At 33.8% G+C, this 18431-nt stretch overlaps 2 protein-coding genes across 3 annotated transcripts in view; both read right to left on the bottom strand.

The window, feature by feature from the left end:
* Positions 1-8167, bottom strand: part of LOC109100192 (ubiquitin carboxyl-terminal hydrolase 22-like) — a 39004-nt gene extending 30837 nt beyond the window's left edge. For both annotated transcript variants that reach the window (XM_042734736.1, XM_042734737.1), the window contains exon 1: positions 7712-8167. In XM_042734736.1, the coding sequence (XP_042590670.1) occupies positions 7712-7831 (120 nt within the window). In that variant the 5' untranslated portion in view covers positions 7832-8167. The remainder of the gene's footprint in view (positions 1-7711) is intronic.
* A 1610-nt stretch (positions 8168-9777) lies between these two features.
* On the bottom strand, positions 9778-17938 carry cops3 (COP9 signalosome subunit 3). The gene is given in 13 exon segments (XM_042734770.1): positions 9778-10086; positions 10180-10260; positions 11702-11815; positions 11905-11951; positions 13415-13532; positions 13534-13638; positions 13723-13863; positions 14610-14789; positions 15714-15806; positions 15884-15933; positions 16023-16135; positions 16227-16356; positions 17635-17938. Coding segments are annotated over 13 exon segments (1281 nt in total). The 5' UTR covers positions 17690-17938; the 3' UTR covers positions 9778-10032.
* Positions 17939-18431: the final 493 nt, after the last annotated feature.

The following is an 18431-nucleotide window of genomic DNA, read 5'->3' as shown; positions in this document are numbered from 1 at the left end:
AAAAAATTCAAAAACTAAAATAAAAGAAAAAAAAAAAAACAAATAGGGATAAATAAAAAAATTAAAAAAAAAAAATAAAAATAAAACAAAATAAATATAATAGGAGGGATAAATAAAAAATAAAGTAAAAAATTTGAATAAATAAAAAATTAACATTTATTTCAAATAAAATAGGGCAGAAATAGATTGTATAGTAGGAGGGATATATATAGAGAGAGAGTGAGTAAGGCTACATAAAAAAAGATTAGATACAAATAACATAAAATAAAATAAAAGATAAATAAAAAAATATAAACAAAAAAACAGCAGTGCTGAGATTTTTTTTTTAACAAAGCAAGTTTCCTCCCAATGGATTTGCAACAAGTTTTTTTTTCCTCACTTTATTTAGATTTTCTCCATATGAATAGAATAGATACCAATGATTGATAACCTATATATTCGGTTGATATACACATACTGTAAGACAAGTTTTTTTCTTAATCCAACGAGTCAGTGAGTTGACTAACTTTAGGGCTAGTTAAAATTATTCATTATTCTAATAATCAGAATTGATGTTTAGAGGAAACATACAATGCAACCAGTGCAGTCCGATTCAAAAACAACTGACTCACGACTCAAATGAGCCGGATCTTTTTAGTGAATCGCAAACAAAAGAATCGGAATCAAATCAAACCGGAACTGGATTCCAGCAGTGGGTTTGGGGCGGATGACATCAGCAGCGGACGGAGAAGGGCTCCTCTGTTATCCAGGAGCCCAGACCGGGATGCTGACTCAATAAAACAGGCCTCAAAAGAGAGCGAGAGTCCAGCGAGAGCAGCAACAAAGCAGCACTGTCATCCTGCGTGCGACTCACAGACGAATCTGTACTGAGGAGATTTATCATTGGGGGTCTATGCAGACTTGCGTCAGACAGATGGATCACATCTGATTTCACTCGGGATGAAAGTCAGCATGTGTTTGATAAGCACACACCCCTCTCAGACCAGTTAGACCAAAACACCACTCACAATGCTACAGCAACCAATACCTCAGTAATAATAATAATAATAATACTAATAATAATAATAATAAAAGAACTTGCTTTGAGGACAAAACGGTTTCTCATTTTCAATAAGGAGGCACCAAAATTTTGGTCACTGAAATATTTTGTCACCAAACTTTAGATGAACCCCTAATTAAAAAAAAAAAATAAAAAAAAAATCCTAAAGCAAAAAATCCCTCCAAAAAAAAAAAAAAAAAAAAAAAAAAAAAAGAAAATGAAAGAAATAAGGTATCCTAAATGGTAAAAGTGTGCTTTTCATAGTTTTCATAGTTCGAGTGTGCTATTTTAGAATCACTGACTGATTGCAATTTGTTAATATTTGTAAATAGTATTTATTTTTATATTCTATTTTTATTTTATAGTTTAAGTAATTGTTGTTTTTTGTCATTTTTATCACTTTCAGTCTTCTTTTTAAAATGTCTGCACGGATTTTTTTGTTTTTTGTTATTTATTTTAATACTAACTAGACGACAAAAAGAAATAATGCCCTGAAATATTATTATTTTATATATATATATATATATATATATATATATATATATATACACACACATATATATACACACACACACGTATTCCATCTATCTATCTATATATATATTGAATATTTTATTATTTCAAATTTATGGTTTGTTTTAGTTAACGATAATAACCCTACCCTCAATATTTATAATGCAACTGAATATATAATGCATTGTTATACCAAACAAAGTCTAATTTCAAATATTTCATATAAATCTAATTTAAATCAGACCTCGTTTAGGGGAACAATGCATATACTATATATTATTAATTGAATAATTAGCGACTGTAACAATTAAACATCTCTGTATTTTGAATTAGACTTTGTTTGGAATAAATTTATTTAAGCTACACTTTAAATATTACAATATTTTTGACATGCATGTGTTGTTAGAAGTTAGAAATGAAAGCTACATGGCGCTCGTCGACTATATCAACCGGTTCCCACCCGCCAATCACATCGGCTCTCACAGTTTCTACGGCAACCGAGCATCCAATCGGCGGCTCGCTGCTGTGTTTCCGAGATCACGAGTGCAGTAGGAGGCGTGTGTGTGATGAGGAGGATCAAGAGACATGAAAGAGAGGGAAGCGCTGATGATGAAGGACGGATGACAGTTCAAACACCTCGAAGCCTGCCGGAGGCTACAGAACAGAGATCGGCTGAGAGAACGAGCGAGCGCACAGGGACTGTAACACTGATGCTAAAAGCTGGAGGCAGCACCACAACGCAATCAGTGGAGAGGGCCTGCCAATTACCCAGAGTCCCCTTCTGCTGAAGGACCGCTCCTGAACGGAGCATCGTTACACTTAATCCCACAAACCAGCTCTCTTCTGCAATTAAACACTCATCAAGAGCTGCAGCAGGCATACAGAGAAACTCTCGCTCCTCAAGATACTCATCAAGCTATTAAACTTACTTAAAAAATCAGAAATTACATTAAAAATAATAATTCAGAAAAAAAAAAAATGGCAATATGACCAAAATCTTATATCACGGTGTAGTTATTTTATTTATTTTTTTAATGTTTTTTATAATATTAAAATATTTGATACCATAGAATTTTCATAATCCTTGTCACCAACGTCAATGCCAAACTAATACAAATAAAAAATGTAAAAAAATAAATAAAAATGAATAAACAATCAGTGATGATTACTTAAAAATAATAAATGAAATTAAAAATGTTGAATGATGAATAATTCAGAAATAAAAATGGAAGAAAACAAATCAAATGACAGTTATAATTGTTTTTATAAGAAATGTATACGTATTTAGATGTCTACAAATTGACTGTTTATAGAGAATCTTTTTTTGTACACATTGCTGGTTAGTAACGGATTACATCATCAGATCCAAAAAATAAGCACTTGTAATTAGATTACATTACACTTTAAAATGCTCATTATCAGATTACTTTACATATTTTTTTCACACAATTGCCCAAAGGTGTTTTGTCAGATTTGCGGTCTCTGTATCTTGTTTATTAGTGCAGCAATGTTCTGCAGTTTGTGGTATATTCTTGAATGTAATCTTTAATGCCGTCCTCCTCCGCCTCACACTAAAACCTGAGAACAACACATCTTGGGATAAAAATGATCAAACGATGTTGATTCGTACTTCAAGTCACATAAGTGTTGTTTAAGCATTTGTAAGGCTGTGAATAATGCGCCGGTTAAACCGTAGCGGAGCACGAGTCCTTTATCTTCCTCCTGGAGTCACACTGTGTTTCTCAGAAGGCCCTCGGACTCGTGGCTCTTCAAACACTGACGTCCTGTTGGCAAACTAGGTATGAAACGCTCATTAGTTAAACGTAATGGACAGAAATGAATCAAGTCTTCATTGTGTAGCGTCAATGCAAGTGCATAAAAGTAAACTGAAAACTACCAAAAAAAAAAAAAAAAAAAACAATGTAGTTGCAATAACTTAACCTTAACTAAAAAAAAAACAAAACTTATTATAAAAATTTTAAAAAGTAAAATGTTATAGAAAAAAAAGAATGTATTAAAATATATATAAAATTTTTATAACTTATAAAAAAAAAACATAAATAAATACAAAAATACAAAATATTTTTTACTTATACATATTGGGTGTGTGTGTGTATGTATGTATGTATATATATATATATATATATATAATATATATATATATATATATATATATATATATATATATATATATTAGATTTTATTTTTGATAATTTTATTTTTGATATTTTATAAGTACAAAAATACAAAATATGTTTTACTTATACTTATTAACAGATATTAAATAAAATACTAAAATATATTAAATAAATTACATGATGCACTGTAACATTTTGATTATCTGATTATTTTTCAAATATAAAAAAAAAAAAAAAAAAAAAAAAACAAAACTTTTTTTATCATAGTACTTAGATACATTTTTTTTTTGTAATACCACCAAAATTCAAACCAATCACTACAAATACAAAAAAAACATCAATATTCAACAAAACAAATACAAAAATATATACACAATTATTTTGTTATTATAATTATATTTAATGAAGATATATATATATATAGATATATATATATATATATATATATAAATATATATAAACACACACACACACACACACACATTGAGAGAGAGAGAGAGAGAGAAATATACACTCAAACACACTGTAAAAAAAATCAAAAGTTGAGAAAACTTACAAGTTTAAGACAGCCAGCTTCAGCAGATTTGTGAGTTTTTGTTATATAAACTGAAAACAAGAAGTTGAGAAACCTCAAAAACCTCCTGAAGCTGGCCAAAACCATTATCATCATCATTCATTACTATTATAACGTGATGCTTGCCGTTGTCTGTGACGCATCAGTACAAATCACTCTACAAATGCACTGCGCTGTACCTCCAAATGTGATTTCAGTGATCAGATCAGAAAGAGATTTAGTCCTGCTTACACCCTTCATCATCTCGGCCCACTTCAGAGACGATCCGAGGCAGAACGCAGCAGAAACCGGGCCAGAGATGTGAAGCTGAGCTCAGGTGAACACCAGCACATACACCTGCATATGTCATGAATGATGTGTTCACGTGCAGCTAGAGCAAAGCAAACACCGTCTTCTATGTGAAATTCATAAAGAAGCTCGGCTCGAGGCAACATCACATTGTATAACAGCTCCCGTATTTATAGTACGTCACAAAAATGGGGCCGAAAACACAAAAAAATCAATTGCAATCTTTGAATCTCAATTGTTCATTATCTCAAAAAAAAACTATCAATTGCAAATGTGATTCTGATTTTATAAAACCGTCTAATAATAGACATGTTAATATTAACCGAATTACATTTTATACACAACTGTGTATATTTCGTCAATAAAAATAGTTACAAAAAGCCACAGCTGAACTGTTTTGCGTCTCTGAGCAACACGACAGTGTTTCGTTACTGAATCAGTCAAACGTTCGAACGAATCAGTTGAATGAATGATTCAATGACTCACTCATGCAGTGATCTGGTGCCACCTACTGGCGATTTAAGGTTTATATTTAAAGTATATTTCTTTTTTTTTTCCACAAATCTTTTTTTTTTTTTAAAATATCAAAACATTATTATTTATTTGTAACTGCAGGTTAATTGAATTCATGTCCTGCGCCGCTTCAAACACAATAAATGCATCTAAATGCCGCTTCAGATGCAGAAAATTTTCCACAAACAAAATTTAATACACAATTAAGAAAATATACAATAAAAATAAAAATATTAAATAATAAAAAATTCACAACATTTAATATGCAGATATTTAATAAGGTTAGAAAAAAATGGTCTTATAAAAGGTAAAAACACAAACAATTTTATTTCTGTTACTCCCACAAAATAACCACCACACACAATATGAAGAACATCAAAAGCTTTAAAAAGTCCAAAACCTGCCAAAATAACACACTCAGCAAAAAATCATCTAATTATCGTTAAAACAGGCATCTTATGATCGCACACCCCTACTTTGAAATCGCCAACCCTATCTTTAATAATAGCACTCCTTAACCGAAATAATGATATTTTTATGATATTTCTATGGCAGTTCTTCAACAGCTTTGGACGATCTGTTCTTGGCATACTCAGCCAGTGATGCATTCAGCATTTCTCCGTGCTGTAAAGTGGCATTTCCATCAAAAACACATTTGAACATTTCTTGCCCCACATTAGAAACTGAATAACTGCAATCGTAACTCAAACAGAAACTGGTCTGTGTGCATGAGAACAGTAGCTGAAGGGGAGCGTGTGGTTTCTCTCCAGCGTCGTGAGTGATGAGCATCATCCGGTCACTGGTGCAAACGCATCCAAAGGCCTTCAGCAAACAGCAGCAGGGGATGGGATGGACCGGAGCCTCTCTAGCCGTTACCGAGCGCCTCATACTCCTCCCGTCCCTTCACGACTACGACCGGACAGATGAGAGGCGCTCGACCGATCCAGATCCGGTTTCTGAGAACGTGCGATCAGTACAGCATGCTAAACGTGACCCAAGATGGGTTGAATCCTTCCTATTGTGCATTTTGCCCAGCTGGGCATGTCTAAACGTGGCATCAAACATAATAGCAGGTGTGTCTTACAGGTCAACAACCCAAACTACCCAAAAGAGAATCGGATTTCAAAGAGTGCACAGAACAATCATGTGCAATATGCAATTGAGTGTTTATGTGCCTGGATTATAGATCCGAATGATTTGTGGTTAATTAAGATAGAAGTAACACCGCTTTCTAAAAGAATAAAACACAGTGCAGTACGAAAGCATTATATTTTATGAAACTCAGTTGATTTGACCTCAACTGTGCCATTGAGTCACCCTATATCAACGTCTTAAAATGATAAGATTTATTTGACATGGCTGGTTAATTAGTTCTTCCGAACCGGTTCAAATTAAACAACGAATCAGTGGCTCTTCAGGCAAAACGTGTGGCTCCTGACACTCTGGCACCTAAACGATGAGTTTCAAAACGTCTTCGTTAAAGAGTTTATTTTTTTTAACCAAACTAATCAGCTATGATGATGATGAATCACAACATTAGTCTTTGATTTGAAGCAAAAGACAAAGGTGCAAGACCTGAACTTAATGGTTTTAATGAGGCATGAAGCTCGGGGAATAATTGATTTGAAAACGACCGACAAATATAAAACTATCGGTGTATAGAAAGAGCGTTTTCTCAGGTTTATAGCAAAATATAAATATATATACACATTTTATAAGTGCTTCATGGGAGTGGCTGGACTTTCAGCTCTTTTGCTGTTTCTATTCTCTGATTGGTGGAGAGTTTCTGGAGAATCATGGGTAATGTAGTCTTTCACTAGGAACGTCGCTGTTAATCGCTATTATTTAAAAATGACGTTAAAATAACGCAGACTGGTGGAGTCAACAAAATAATAAAACCTTGTAGCTTACAGTAAGTCTGTCTATAATAGTTTTCAGCTTGTTGTTAAAAATCAATTTTTTCCTCTATGAAAAAAAGGGATTTTTACTTCCGGTTGCAACAATAATATTAAGAGTCGTTATTGTAACTCCAAGAGTTCGTTGTCTGTTGAAGCAACTTCATCTTATTATAAAGTCATCCGGATCAATACGATATAAAATATAAACGATGCGGTTCAAAAAAAACAACAAAAAAAAACAAAAATAACTCAAATTGGCAAACGAATCACTTGATTCGGTTCAAATGATTCACTGAACCGACTCAAAAGAACAACTGGCTCACGAATCGATATCACGGACGTATTAAAATGGAGATGTTTGGGCAGGCAACACCACTCGTTAGTCCTGCCACACAAAAGGCAAACTCCGTGATAACTGTGACACTGAACTGTGTGTGTATTGGGCAATCAGTGATGCTAGGCCTGGTTTCGGTGAGGTCCAGGGGAAGTGTCGCACGACTAATTAAACTCGCCTAAAGCAGGCTAAAGCACACTGATAGCGGATAGCATCCCACGTCCAGCCGTATGAAGCCAATGCATGAGGAGTCTGCGCAGGCCAGCCGATGCATCCACTCGCGCGCACACATAGAGATGGACGTGGAAATAAATCACGCTAGCCTCGCGAATTACACACCCGTGGGTGTCTGAGAGGGTAATGCGACCTGGCACCGATGCATTGCACCGCTGGGCTCTTGTGTGTTTTATTTACCTTGCGTTTCCTGGTTTCGACAGAGCCGCTCCACACAAAGCACTGGTAAATGACGCGCAGGTTCTGCTTCCAGTTGTCCACTTTGAACCCGTTCACATGGGAGCACCCTGCCGGACTCATGACAGAACCCGCATCCGAGTCCCTCTGTATTTCAGCGATGAAATCAGCTCAGCTGAAGTCACGAGGAGAATTATCCAGCAATTGTTCCGTTTCGCCAGGCGACGCAGCGAGCAGCGACAGGGTCGGAGGCGCGTGCCTTACACATACGGAGCGCGAGTCTCGACTCCCTCGTTTCATGAAAATGCCATCCCTGACGAGAATTAAGCACGCAGGCTTGTGGTGAACCTGAGCACACTTTGATATTGTATTTTCCAAGTCGGCTGTTTTAATGGACGGCAATGGAATTCAACTGAGCACCGTGGGCGACGCAATCCTTGCGAGGTTAAACGCCGATTGGCGGATGGCTCGCGGTCCGTGGATGCGATTGGCCAGCGTCCGTGCCATTTCCGTTAAACTCCCGCCCACTTTCGAGAATTCTCGAATGTGATTGGTTGGCGCCGCCGCTTGTCTCTTTTTCAAAGACTTGTACGGCGCAGGAGCGCCTGTGATTGGCTGCGTCGCGCCTCGCGTCGGTCCTTCTGTTCTTGTTGGTTATGTCATTCAAGTAGAAAACACACGGTCCGCATGCATTCAGATGGAATCTAATAGAAACGGAAGTAGAATATATAAATTAATTTTTTTTTATTACATATAAGAGTGACACTTTTGTCATGAACATTTTAGACCGAAAAAAACAAATGTTTTGCTTAAAAAAAAAATTGAGGCATGTTTGCAGCTAAACTGAAATCAAATAATACAAACGTTAATTTTATGATATAATTTAGACACAAGAATATAAGGTATTCCTCTCAAAAAAATAAATAAAAAATTAAGTTGAAATAAAAGAAAGCATCCCAAAATCTTTAATTAATTGTTTATAAGTAATATTATAAAGTAATTAAAAAAAATATATAAAACATTTCTCTCAAGAAATATCCCACTAATGATCTGCTTATAAGTTATAGTACAAGAAAATAAACTGAAATGTAACAACACAAACCTCAATTTATGACCCAATGTGGTAGTGACAGGAATGCATAATATTATAAAATTAATACAATTGTTTCTTAAAATATTTCAAGAAAATGAAGCCTCAGTAAAACTGAAATTAACAAGACAACCCTTAATTTTATGATATAATTTAGACACAAGAATAGAAGGCATTCCTCTATTTTATATATATATATATATATATATATAAAATATAATAAAAAATAATTTTAATTATAATAAAATAAAAAAGCCCCCCAAATTCTTTAATGAATTTTTTTATAATAAATTTATCCTCAATTTCATAACCTAACAGTGACATAAGAATATAAAGCTGTCCTCTCTCAAACAAACAACAACAAAAAATATTTAATTAATTGTTTATAGGTAATATTACAGGAAGGTTAATTCAAATTTGACCTGTTTTATGATTTAATAGTGACACAGGAATATAAGACATACAAATTAAATTGTTTATAAATAATATTACAAGCAGGTTCATTAAAATTTAACAAGACGACCATCAATTTTCTGATCTTATGAGGAAGTGACAAGACTTTCCTCTCAAGAAACACAGGGAAATATTACAAGACAAACCTCAAATTATCACGTAATTGTATAAAATGTTCTTTTAATTCTGTGTTGAACCCGTTTTGGTGGAATCCAGGCTCCAGTTGCATGCAGTAGTTTCTTGGTATTTGCTGAGTAATCTATTTACAGTTAGAGAGACCTCTAGAGGACCGGAGCCGCTTCTGCTTCATCTCCAGGCTGAAGAAAACATCAGGTCAAGCGACTCAGCTTGAGACGGGTGTCTGTGGGTGAGAGAGCATGAAATTAGAGAAGCTGTCAGTCGTAGAGCCGTCGGAAGATCACATGCACGTCAAGACGGCAAGCCCGAAGATGTATTTAGGACGGTGTGGGTCGGTTCCTTTACTCCCTTCTGTGGGGTTGCAATAAAGACAAGTATACAAATGCAATTTCCACAACTCTTTTGAACAAAGAAGTCCAGTATCTTTATTTGTATGACCAGAAACGATGCAGTGGCATTGATAAATAAACACTGACAAAAACAAGTTCTTGTTTAGGGTGCGCTGTGACAGAACCAAAAAAAATTAAAAAGGTCATTCCACACATTTATGTTTTCTTCTAATATAGTCCGACTGATTTCGCCCTTTAATGAAGGGATGAGGAAAGGGGACGAGAGCAAAGCAGCGATCCACACACAGCGCAGCTCAAGAGTAGCTCGACGTCTTGCTGCCGACGTCATCCTCCTGCATCCCCATACTCTGAAACACAGAACAGAGCAGCTGCTTATAAAAGCTGGTCCTGGAGAAGCCTGTAATAGGATTGATGAATCGTGAGCTGGTTCAGACGGGTACCTTCTGCACAAACTGAGGGTTTACAGTGATTTCTTGATCCATGGACTTCAGTTTTTCATCCACCTCTATGCATTTCAGCATCTAAATAATACAAAACAAATACAGCATCAACACAACACTGCATAACACAAATAATACAAAACGACTGCTGCATAAACATCACACTCAAGAATCTGACTTATTTCTCCTTCATGTTTTACCTTTCTTAAAACCCAAAAACATACATCAAATAACAATATTAAAACCACAACTTTAACAACACAACTATAATATCACATATATAAAATAAAATAAATATAATATAAAATAAAAACATTCTGTTTTACTGTGTTTTCAATATATTTATATTATTACTTTATTGCTATAACAAATAAAACAAAACATGGTTATTTTAAATTGTAATTTTGCACAATATTGTATTATAAATAATAAAAAACAATTATATAAAATTTTAATAATCTGACAATTTTACTGTTTTACTTTATTTACAATATATTTACTTCATTATATTATAATACAACAAATAATAGAAAATAAATTATTTTAAATTGTAATTACTCACAATATTACTGTATTTATATTAATGTTATATTATAATAAATAAAAAAACAATCATTTAAAATTGTAATAATCTGACACAATATAAAATTATTACAAAATTTAAAATATAAAAAAAAAAATAAATAATAAAAAAACAAAAAATAAAAAATAAATAATTTTAATATTTTAAATTGTAATTATTCACAATATTACATTTTTACTGTATTTATTATATTATAATAGGAATTAAGTTATTTTAAATTGTAATTATTCTCAATATTACTGTATTTATATTATTGTTATATTATAATAAATAAAAAACAATCATTTAAAATTGTAATAATCTGACACAATATTACTGTTTTACTGTATTTACAATATATTTACATCATTATATTATAATTAAACAAATAATAGAACAAAAGTTACTTTAAATTGTAATTATTCACAATATTACTTTTTAAAGTATTTATAATATTATTATAAATTAATATTTATTAAAAAATGTAATAAATCACAATATTAAACAATATAAATTTATATATAATAATATTAAAAAAAAACAAATAAAAAATAATCATAAAAAACTGAAACAATATTACAATATTACAATATATTACTGTTTTACAATATATTTACATCATTATATTATAATTAAACAAATACTAGAAAATAAGAGTTATTTTAAATTGTAATTATCACAATGTTACTTTTTTAACTGCATTTATAATTGTATTTTATTATATTATAATAAACATCTTTTTATCCTCTTTGTGTTTATGAACTTTTTATGATCTTCTGACTATTATTTGTTGAACATTAAATAATAAATTGAGTTTTCTATGCACGTTATTAATATTTCCCTCAAATGTGCTTGAAATAATAATGATTAAGAAGATAAATGATGAGGCTGTAAATATGTCCTGCTGCTCTCTGGTGTCTCATGTTCTCTTGTACACTAGCACTGAATGAAGTTACTAACCTCTTGGTCGATTTTGTGGAGCATCGCCGGGTTGTTGTATTTCTCAGGGTTGTCATGGAAACAGACCATGCCATCTTTCTGGTTAATACTCGCGTAAATCTCTCCATCCTCGATCTGAGAGACGAAAGGGGAAGGATTTGAACACACCCTCAAATGCTGAATAAATATGATGTAAAACACTCCTGACGAGGCTGAGTTCATACCATATGCAGGACGTATTTCTCGGCTTCTTGAGCGCCGGAGAGCATTAAAACACAAACCAACAAAACCAAAAAATTAGGGCTGTGGATTTATTAATAAAAAAAACAGATTCAAAAAAACATGATGTGGATTCATAAAATTAAAAAATTACGCTCTTGTAATGAGTGACCGCGTGATGAAGTCTATTAAAAAACACTATTATAATCAAAAAATAAAAAAATAAAATCTCTTGTAAAAAAATTAAGCTCTTGTATTTATATCATATGATAGAGTTTAGAAACATCCCACCAGCAAGAGTGCTGTTTTTTCCCGAATATCTGCACGATGCACAATCATGATATTGATTTAATACAGCAGCTCGATAGTTATTATTGTGTTACGTTTTAGAAAATGTAGTCAGTTTTGCTCAATTTGGCAAATTAAATCGTTCCAAACAGCAGAACTGTTTCATTACTGAATCAATCTTTGGTTTTTAACACATGGAGTGAATCAAATGATTTGTTTCTGAATGAATCAGTTGAATGAATGACTCACTCACTCATTTCATATTTCAATATTCATTTAAAAAAACAAAATCAGCTATTTAAAACCCTTTAATCTCAGCATTATTGTAATTGATCATACTCACTAAAAAAAAACCCTTATAAACCAAAATATCATATTTCGAAATATAGAAACGATTTAAAAAAAAAAAAATAATATATATAAAATATTATGAAATATATTATGAAAATCCAATAATCGAGATAAAATGATTATTGCATCCTATTCCGGTTTCTCTCCTCCATCAAACCCCAAACTTACTGTGCAGATCAGTCAAATCACGTAATGTGATTTTCTCGAACTTTTTTTAATGTTTACTAGACTTGTTGGTGTTTTTAAAACCATGAAATAGAAAGGAAAGTAAACTTTTAGTTTAAAATGCATGACTAAACAGTCAAATACACGCAAAAAAAAAAACGTGTCAAAATGCGTCGCCTGGTGATTATTAATATAAACCCTCATCAGTTATGTCTTAAGTGAACGTAAACGGCTGAGAATGAATGAATACTTTAGACCTGCATGAAACACTTGAAGCACTGTTTATTTCATTTGTATCTTTTTCTATCGTTTTAACCTTTGCTCTTGTGTTTTTATTGTATTACTGGCTGTTTATTTATTTTTCAAGCGTGTGGTATTGAGAATGGTATCTAAAATGTACATTTCACAGCAACCTTATTTACAGAAAGTGTATGTTTGATATATATTGCCATCTTTAAATGAATCACTCGTATTATTTTTAGTCATATGACCCACTAATAATCATTTTAAGTAATCGTGATTATGATTTTTGACATAATCGAGCAGCCTGATTTCTAAAGCTCCTTTTTTTTTGTAATGTCTCCCACAAGAATGACGTTAAATGATCTTTTGGGGTAATTTCTCAGCCCAAACTGACGTGCAATTAATCTTCAATGAATGAATCAGTGCATCATGTAATGAATTAGATTGAAGTAGTTAATCTATTGACAGCTCTAGTAACAGTAACACATGCAGAACATGTCATTAGTGTAGTTCAGACCTTGGTGAGCCTCTGAATGTTCTTCTTGTAGAGCGAGGACAGGCACTGTTTGACCAGGCCGCTTTTTTCTCTCTCGAACGAACGTCTCGCCGTGTCTGCTGACCACAGCGCGCAGCTCGGACGGGTTGTTGGAGGCGTAGACCTGAGCCAGCTCGTGGTAAGCGTTACTGAGGGGCTTCACATCACACACACACACAGAGAACATGATGAGCTCACGGGTCTTTACAGTCGATCCAAACTAAGGTGTCCAGGCACTCACCTTGATGAAGCGGCCCACGATCTGTGAGGTGTATTTGGGGAGCTGCTGCACTTTGCCGTGAAGGATGAGAGACACCAGGATGTACTTCTTGTATGCTTCTAACATGATGTGACTGACAGCCATCGCTGGAGTGGTTATTGCCTGCAAACAGACAGAATGCAATGAAAATGGAAAACACACCAAATGTTATGAATATCACAATGATTTCGATGTGCTTTTTATTTGCTCGTTAAGTTTTCGTTAAGACTCGAACAGCAACAACAGAATTTGATTCATTTTTCTGAATCAGTTCATCTCGTTGAATCAATTCTGATTCGTTAGTGATAGCACTTAATGATATTTAATCAAATCAAATCTTTTTGATGTGGTCAGATGTTTTAGTGTGTCAATTTAATACCACGTATATCAAAAATGATTAAATATCGTTGTTCATTTACTGAAAACATGCGTAGTTTTGAACAGCAAAAACAGAATTTGATTCATTTTTGTGAATCAGTTCAGCTCCATGAATCAATTCTGAATCATTAATGCCATTAATTAATGATATGGCATGTAATAAAATGATTTAGTATGTAGGTAAATACTGTTGTTTATTACGATGTATTGTGTTGCATAAAAAAAGAAATGATTCAATGTTAATGTTCGTTTCGTGAAAAACATGCCTAGATTGTATTTTTTTCTCTACATTAAACATTTATAATATACTAGGCTGTAACTTCTGTTCAGTAAAATTATTTTAAAAATAAATAAATAAATAAATACATAAATATATATATAGAGAGAGAGAGAGAGAGAGAGAATTTTGAACACCAAAAGGCCAACATACAGAGGTTTTAGCAATACTGTCCCAGCATTAGGAGATATAAAAATAAACAATAAATAAATACCTGTTCAAAAAAATACAGCGCCCGTTCGAAGTCCTTCAGACCCGTGTAGATCATGCCTCCGTAGTAGTAAAAACACAGAAAGTGCTTTGCGTCGTACGCTCCGTTCTCCTTGCAAATATCCATCATGTCTAACTCCAGGAACGGGACCGCGGGTTTGAAGCACTTCGCTAATAGACATAACTGTAAACACAGGGCCAAATCATTACCTACACAATAAACACCAATCGACACAGAGATCACATTGGTGGTCAAAAGACTTTATTTTTCAATAATATTTATTTGTTAATATTTTGTATTTTGAGGGGATTTCCTGGTACTTCACAAGATTCACCTCATTATTTATTTCTATGTAGAATAATACAATTATTTTTAAATAATACAGTGTTGTAGCAACTGCAAAATGCCCTACAAGAATGGGTGCCGTCAGAATGAGATTCCAAAAAAATGATAAAAAAAACAGCCAATAAAAAAATAACAAAAACACACTCCACTCCAGTCCATCAGTTAACATCTGGAGAAGACAAAAGCTGAAACACATCCAGCATTAAGATGTTTTTAACTCAAATATATAGAGTCCATAATCCATAATAACACTTCCTCCAGTGAAAAAGTGCATCTCCTGTTGTCTCTCACATCAAAATCCAGACACATATTTGTTTAGAGCTGTTTAAACGCTGCTTGATCTGTGCAGATTTCTCTCCTGATTCACACCAGAACACTTTTTCACTGGAGGAAGTGTTATTATGGATTGTAGACTCCTATATTAGTTTGAAGTTAAAAACGTCTTAATGCTGGATTTGTTTCAGCTTTTGTCTTCTCAGATGTTAACTGATGGACTGAGTGTTGTGGATTACTTGTGGATTATTGTGATGTTTTTTATCAGCTGTTTGGACTCTCATTCTGACGGCACCCATTCACTGCAGAGCATCCATTGAAGAGACACTGATGCAATGCTACATTTCTCCAAACCTGATGAAGAAACAAACTCATCTACATCTTGGATGGCAATTTTTTGGGTGAACTATTCCTTTAATTACCTGTAACAGCACAATAAATATCACCAAATGACATCCTCCCAGCTCTCAAATCTAACAGCTGACTCACCTGACACAGGTCTGCGTGCACTGAGGTAAGCTGGTTTGTGTTCATCTGCATCTTGTCTATGGCCTGTTTAATTATACTTATTCCTCGCAAAGGCTGTTAAGTGAAAGAAAACTTAACGTCAGCTTTATCATGTGAAGGTAACCACTCCAAAACGACCAAGAGACACTCGCCTGTTTTCTTTCTACGAGGGCAGATGTCAGCTGGTGGCACAGACCAGCAACTAATAAAACGGGGATAAAACACAAAACATATCAGCAGCACAGATTATAACCAGCACAGGGTGAAGAACGTGTTTATGTTTATTCTTACACGTGTCTGTGGCGTATCGGATGTGCTCTCCGTTGCAGGTGCTGATGAAGAGCTGGACTTGGGAAAACAGGGTCTCGAAATCAGGGATGTTTGGCATGGAAAACTTCACAAACCTGCAACAACAATTAAAAGACGCCACCGTATTCTCAAATAGATGTTACAGACTTCACGAATCCGCTGTGAATCAACGAGTCGCTGGCTTACAGGACAGCTAGAACCCCGAGGGAATGTTCCTGGATGTCCAGCGCTCCGAGAACAGTGTCCAGATGGGAGAGATTCTTGGCCAGAAGCTCGCCGCTTTTATTGATCAGCTCACACAGTTGAGTCATCTGACCTGAGAAACACAGCATTGTGAATGAAAACATGATTTCACATCAGTTTAACCCCTTAACTGTCACCCCCATTTTTAAAGTAGGCATTAAAGTGCACTATCCAAACTTAAATTGTTGTATTTTATGAACACTTTGGAAAAATAGACCTAAGGTTGGTCTCTTTTTAAAGAAGAAAATTAGCAGATTTTGGGAAAAAAGAAGGAAGAAAAAACACAAATGGAATTTAAAAAATAAAAAATAAAGTATCAAAAAGTTATAGAAGTTTAGATGTACTGTAAATAAAATACGCCTATATCAATTTTTATTATATTTTATTTATTATAAATATTTTACATAACAGGTTTTACTCTAAAACTGTATAAAATTAAAAGCCTAGTGTCTAAATAAGTTATGTTCCAAATTTGAAGTTGATATGAAAAAAATTTAGGTTCCTGTGAGATTGTATTTAGGGCGTCATACCACAAACAGCCACTGGGAGCCATCAAAACTACTTTGAATTTTGTTTAATGATTTTTTTTCTCTAGATTTCTCTGTCAATTTCACTTCAAATGCTCAAAATAACCACCAAAAATGGAATCCTGAGACTCAGACCTTTCCAATGATATGTTTGTTGCCAAAGTTATAAAAATTGAAAAAGTTTTGATTCTAAAAGACCGTAATGCATTTTGTAATATGACACTGCCCACTAAGAGACCGCCATAAGATTTTAAAGTACCATTTCCATGGTAACGCAATGTCCGATTTCAAAAGGGTTTTCACAAGATGAATCTTGGGCTTCTAAGCTTTCAAATGATATATAATTTATAAATGATTAAATAAAGATTTTATAGAGAAAAAAGGACAACAACAAAAAAAAGAGCGCCCAAGCGTCCCACAGGTGGGACGGTGACAGTTAAAGGGTTAATACAAATATGAGCGCAATTGAGATCTTATATTTAGCTTTTTAATAATAATAACCTGTCCTTCTTATTGAAAATGGGCTACACGTGACAGAGAAACTCAGATTAGTATTGTTATGATGGCATTTTTCCCCATATTTTATAAATGACTCAGCTGACATGACACCTCACGGGTTTAAAAGCTAATCAGTTTAGGTATAAGCTGAGATGTGTTGATATTCTGCAGCATTTAGTTGTTTATTTCCACTTGGACGAAGAGAATAAGCTTTGTGTTGCTGCCTGATGTATAAACAACTAGCATGCTAACGGTTTTTAGCGCTAAGCTAGTTAGCTCATGTATTCGTTAGCCTGAGTGTTGGAGAACCGTGTAAACGGCGGTACCTTGAGCGGAGAGTTGCCGCACGTTATTCACGAACTGCTCCAGAGCTGAAGCCATCGTTTTGCGCTTTTAAGAAGATGTTTTTCATTCAAATGTCAGAAGCAGCTCTGCCGTACAGAAGCGACGGGCCCTCAGTCAACCGCCAACAGCACACAAATATCGCGAGGTTTGAGTGACAGCTCCGATTCCACGAGATCTCATGCACGGGGTCTTTCCTGCTGGAAAGCGAATGCTATTTTTGAGATCGTGTTTACATATTTCACTTCACAAACACATATATTTGATGTATTTAGAGCTGAGTGTTTTATTCACATCAAAAGGTCGCAGGATACATGTCTTTAAGGAATAAAAGGAACGTGTTAGTATTTCTTCCGGCGCAAAACAAAGCTATTTTGACTGGAGAGACTATCATCTTGAAGGTTTCTGATAAAAATAAATAAATAAAATCTCTGTTAAATGGTAATGTCATTTATAATAGGTTAATTCTTTATATTTTCCATCATTTCGGAGAAAAATACAAATAAAAATAAGTAGGGCGATAGCCACAAATATTATATATTCTGATTTGAACCAAAAAGGTATTTGAATCGAAAGTTCGAGACTGTAAGCGAATGACGTAATGGAAACGAAAATATAACCAAAATTGAAAACGACAGAGAAGTAAACAATTATTGATATAGAGATGACGATTGTGTGTGTATGGTATATAATTTTTTTTTTTTATTTATTGCAAAATCGGCGCTTGAGTTTTGGCGCCACTTACTCGCATTGGGAATCATGGGAAATGTAGTTTTTCACC

The sequence above is a fragment of the Cyprinus carpio genome, chromosome B12, assembly GCF_018340385.1.
Source record: "Cyprinus carpio isolate SPL01 chromosome B12, ASM1834038v1, whole genome shotgun sequence".
Taxonomy (NCBI): domain Eukaryota; kingdom Metazoa; phylum Chordata; class Actinopteri; order Cypriniformes; family Cyprinidae; genus Cyprinus; species Cyprinus carpio.
The sequence above is the reverse complement of the archived record's forward strand: the minus strand, read 5'-3'. Positions and strand labels throughout refer to the sequence as shown.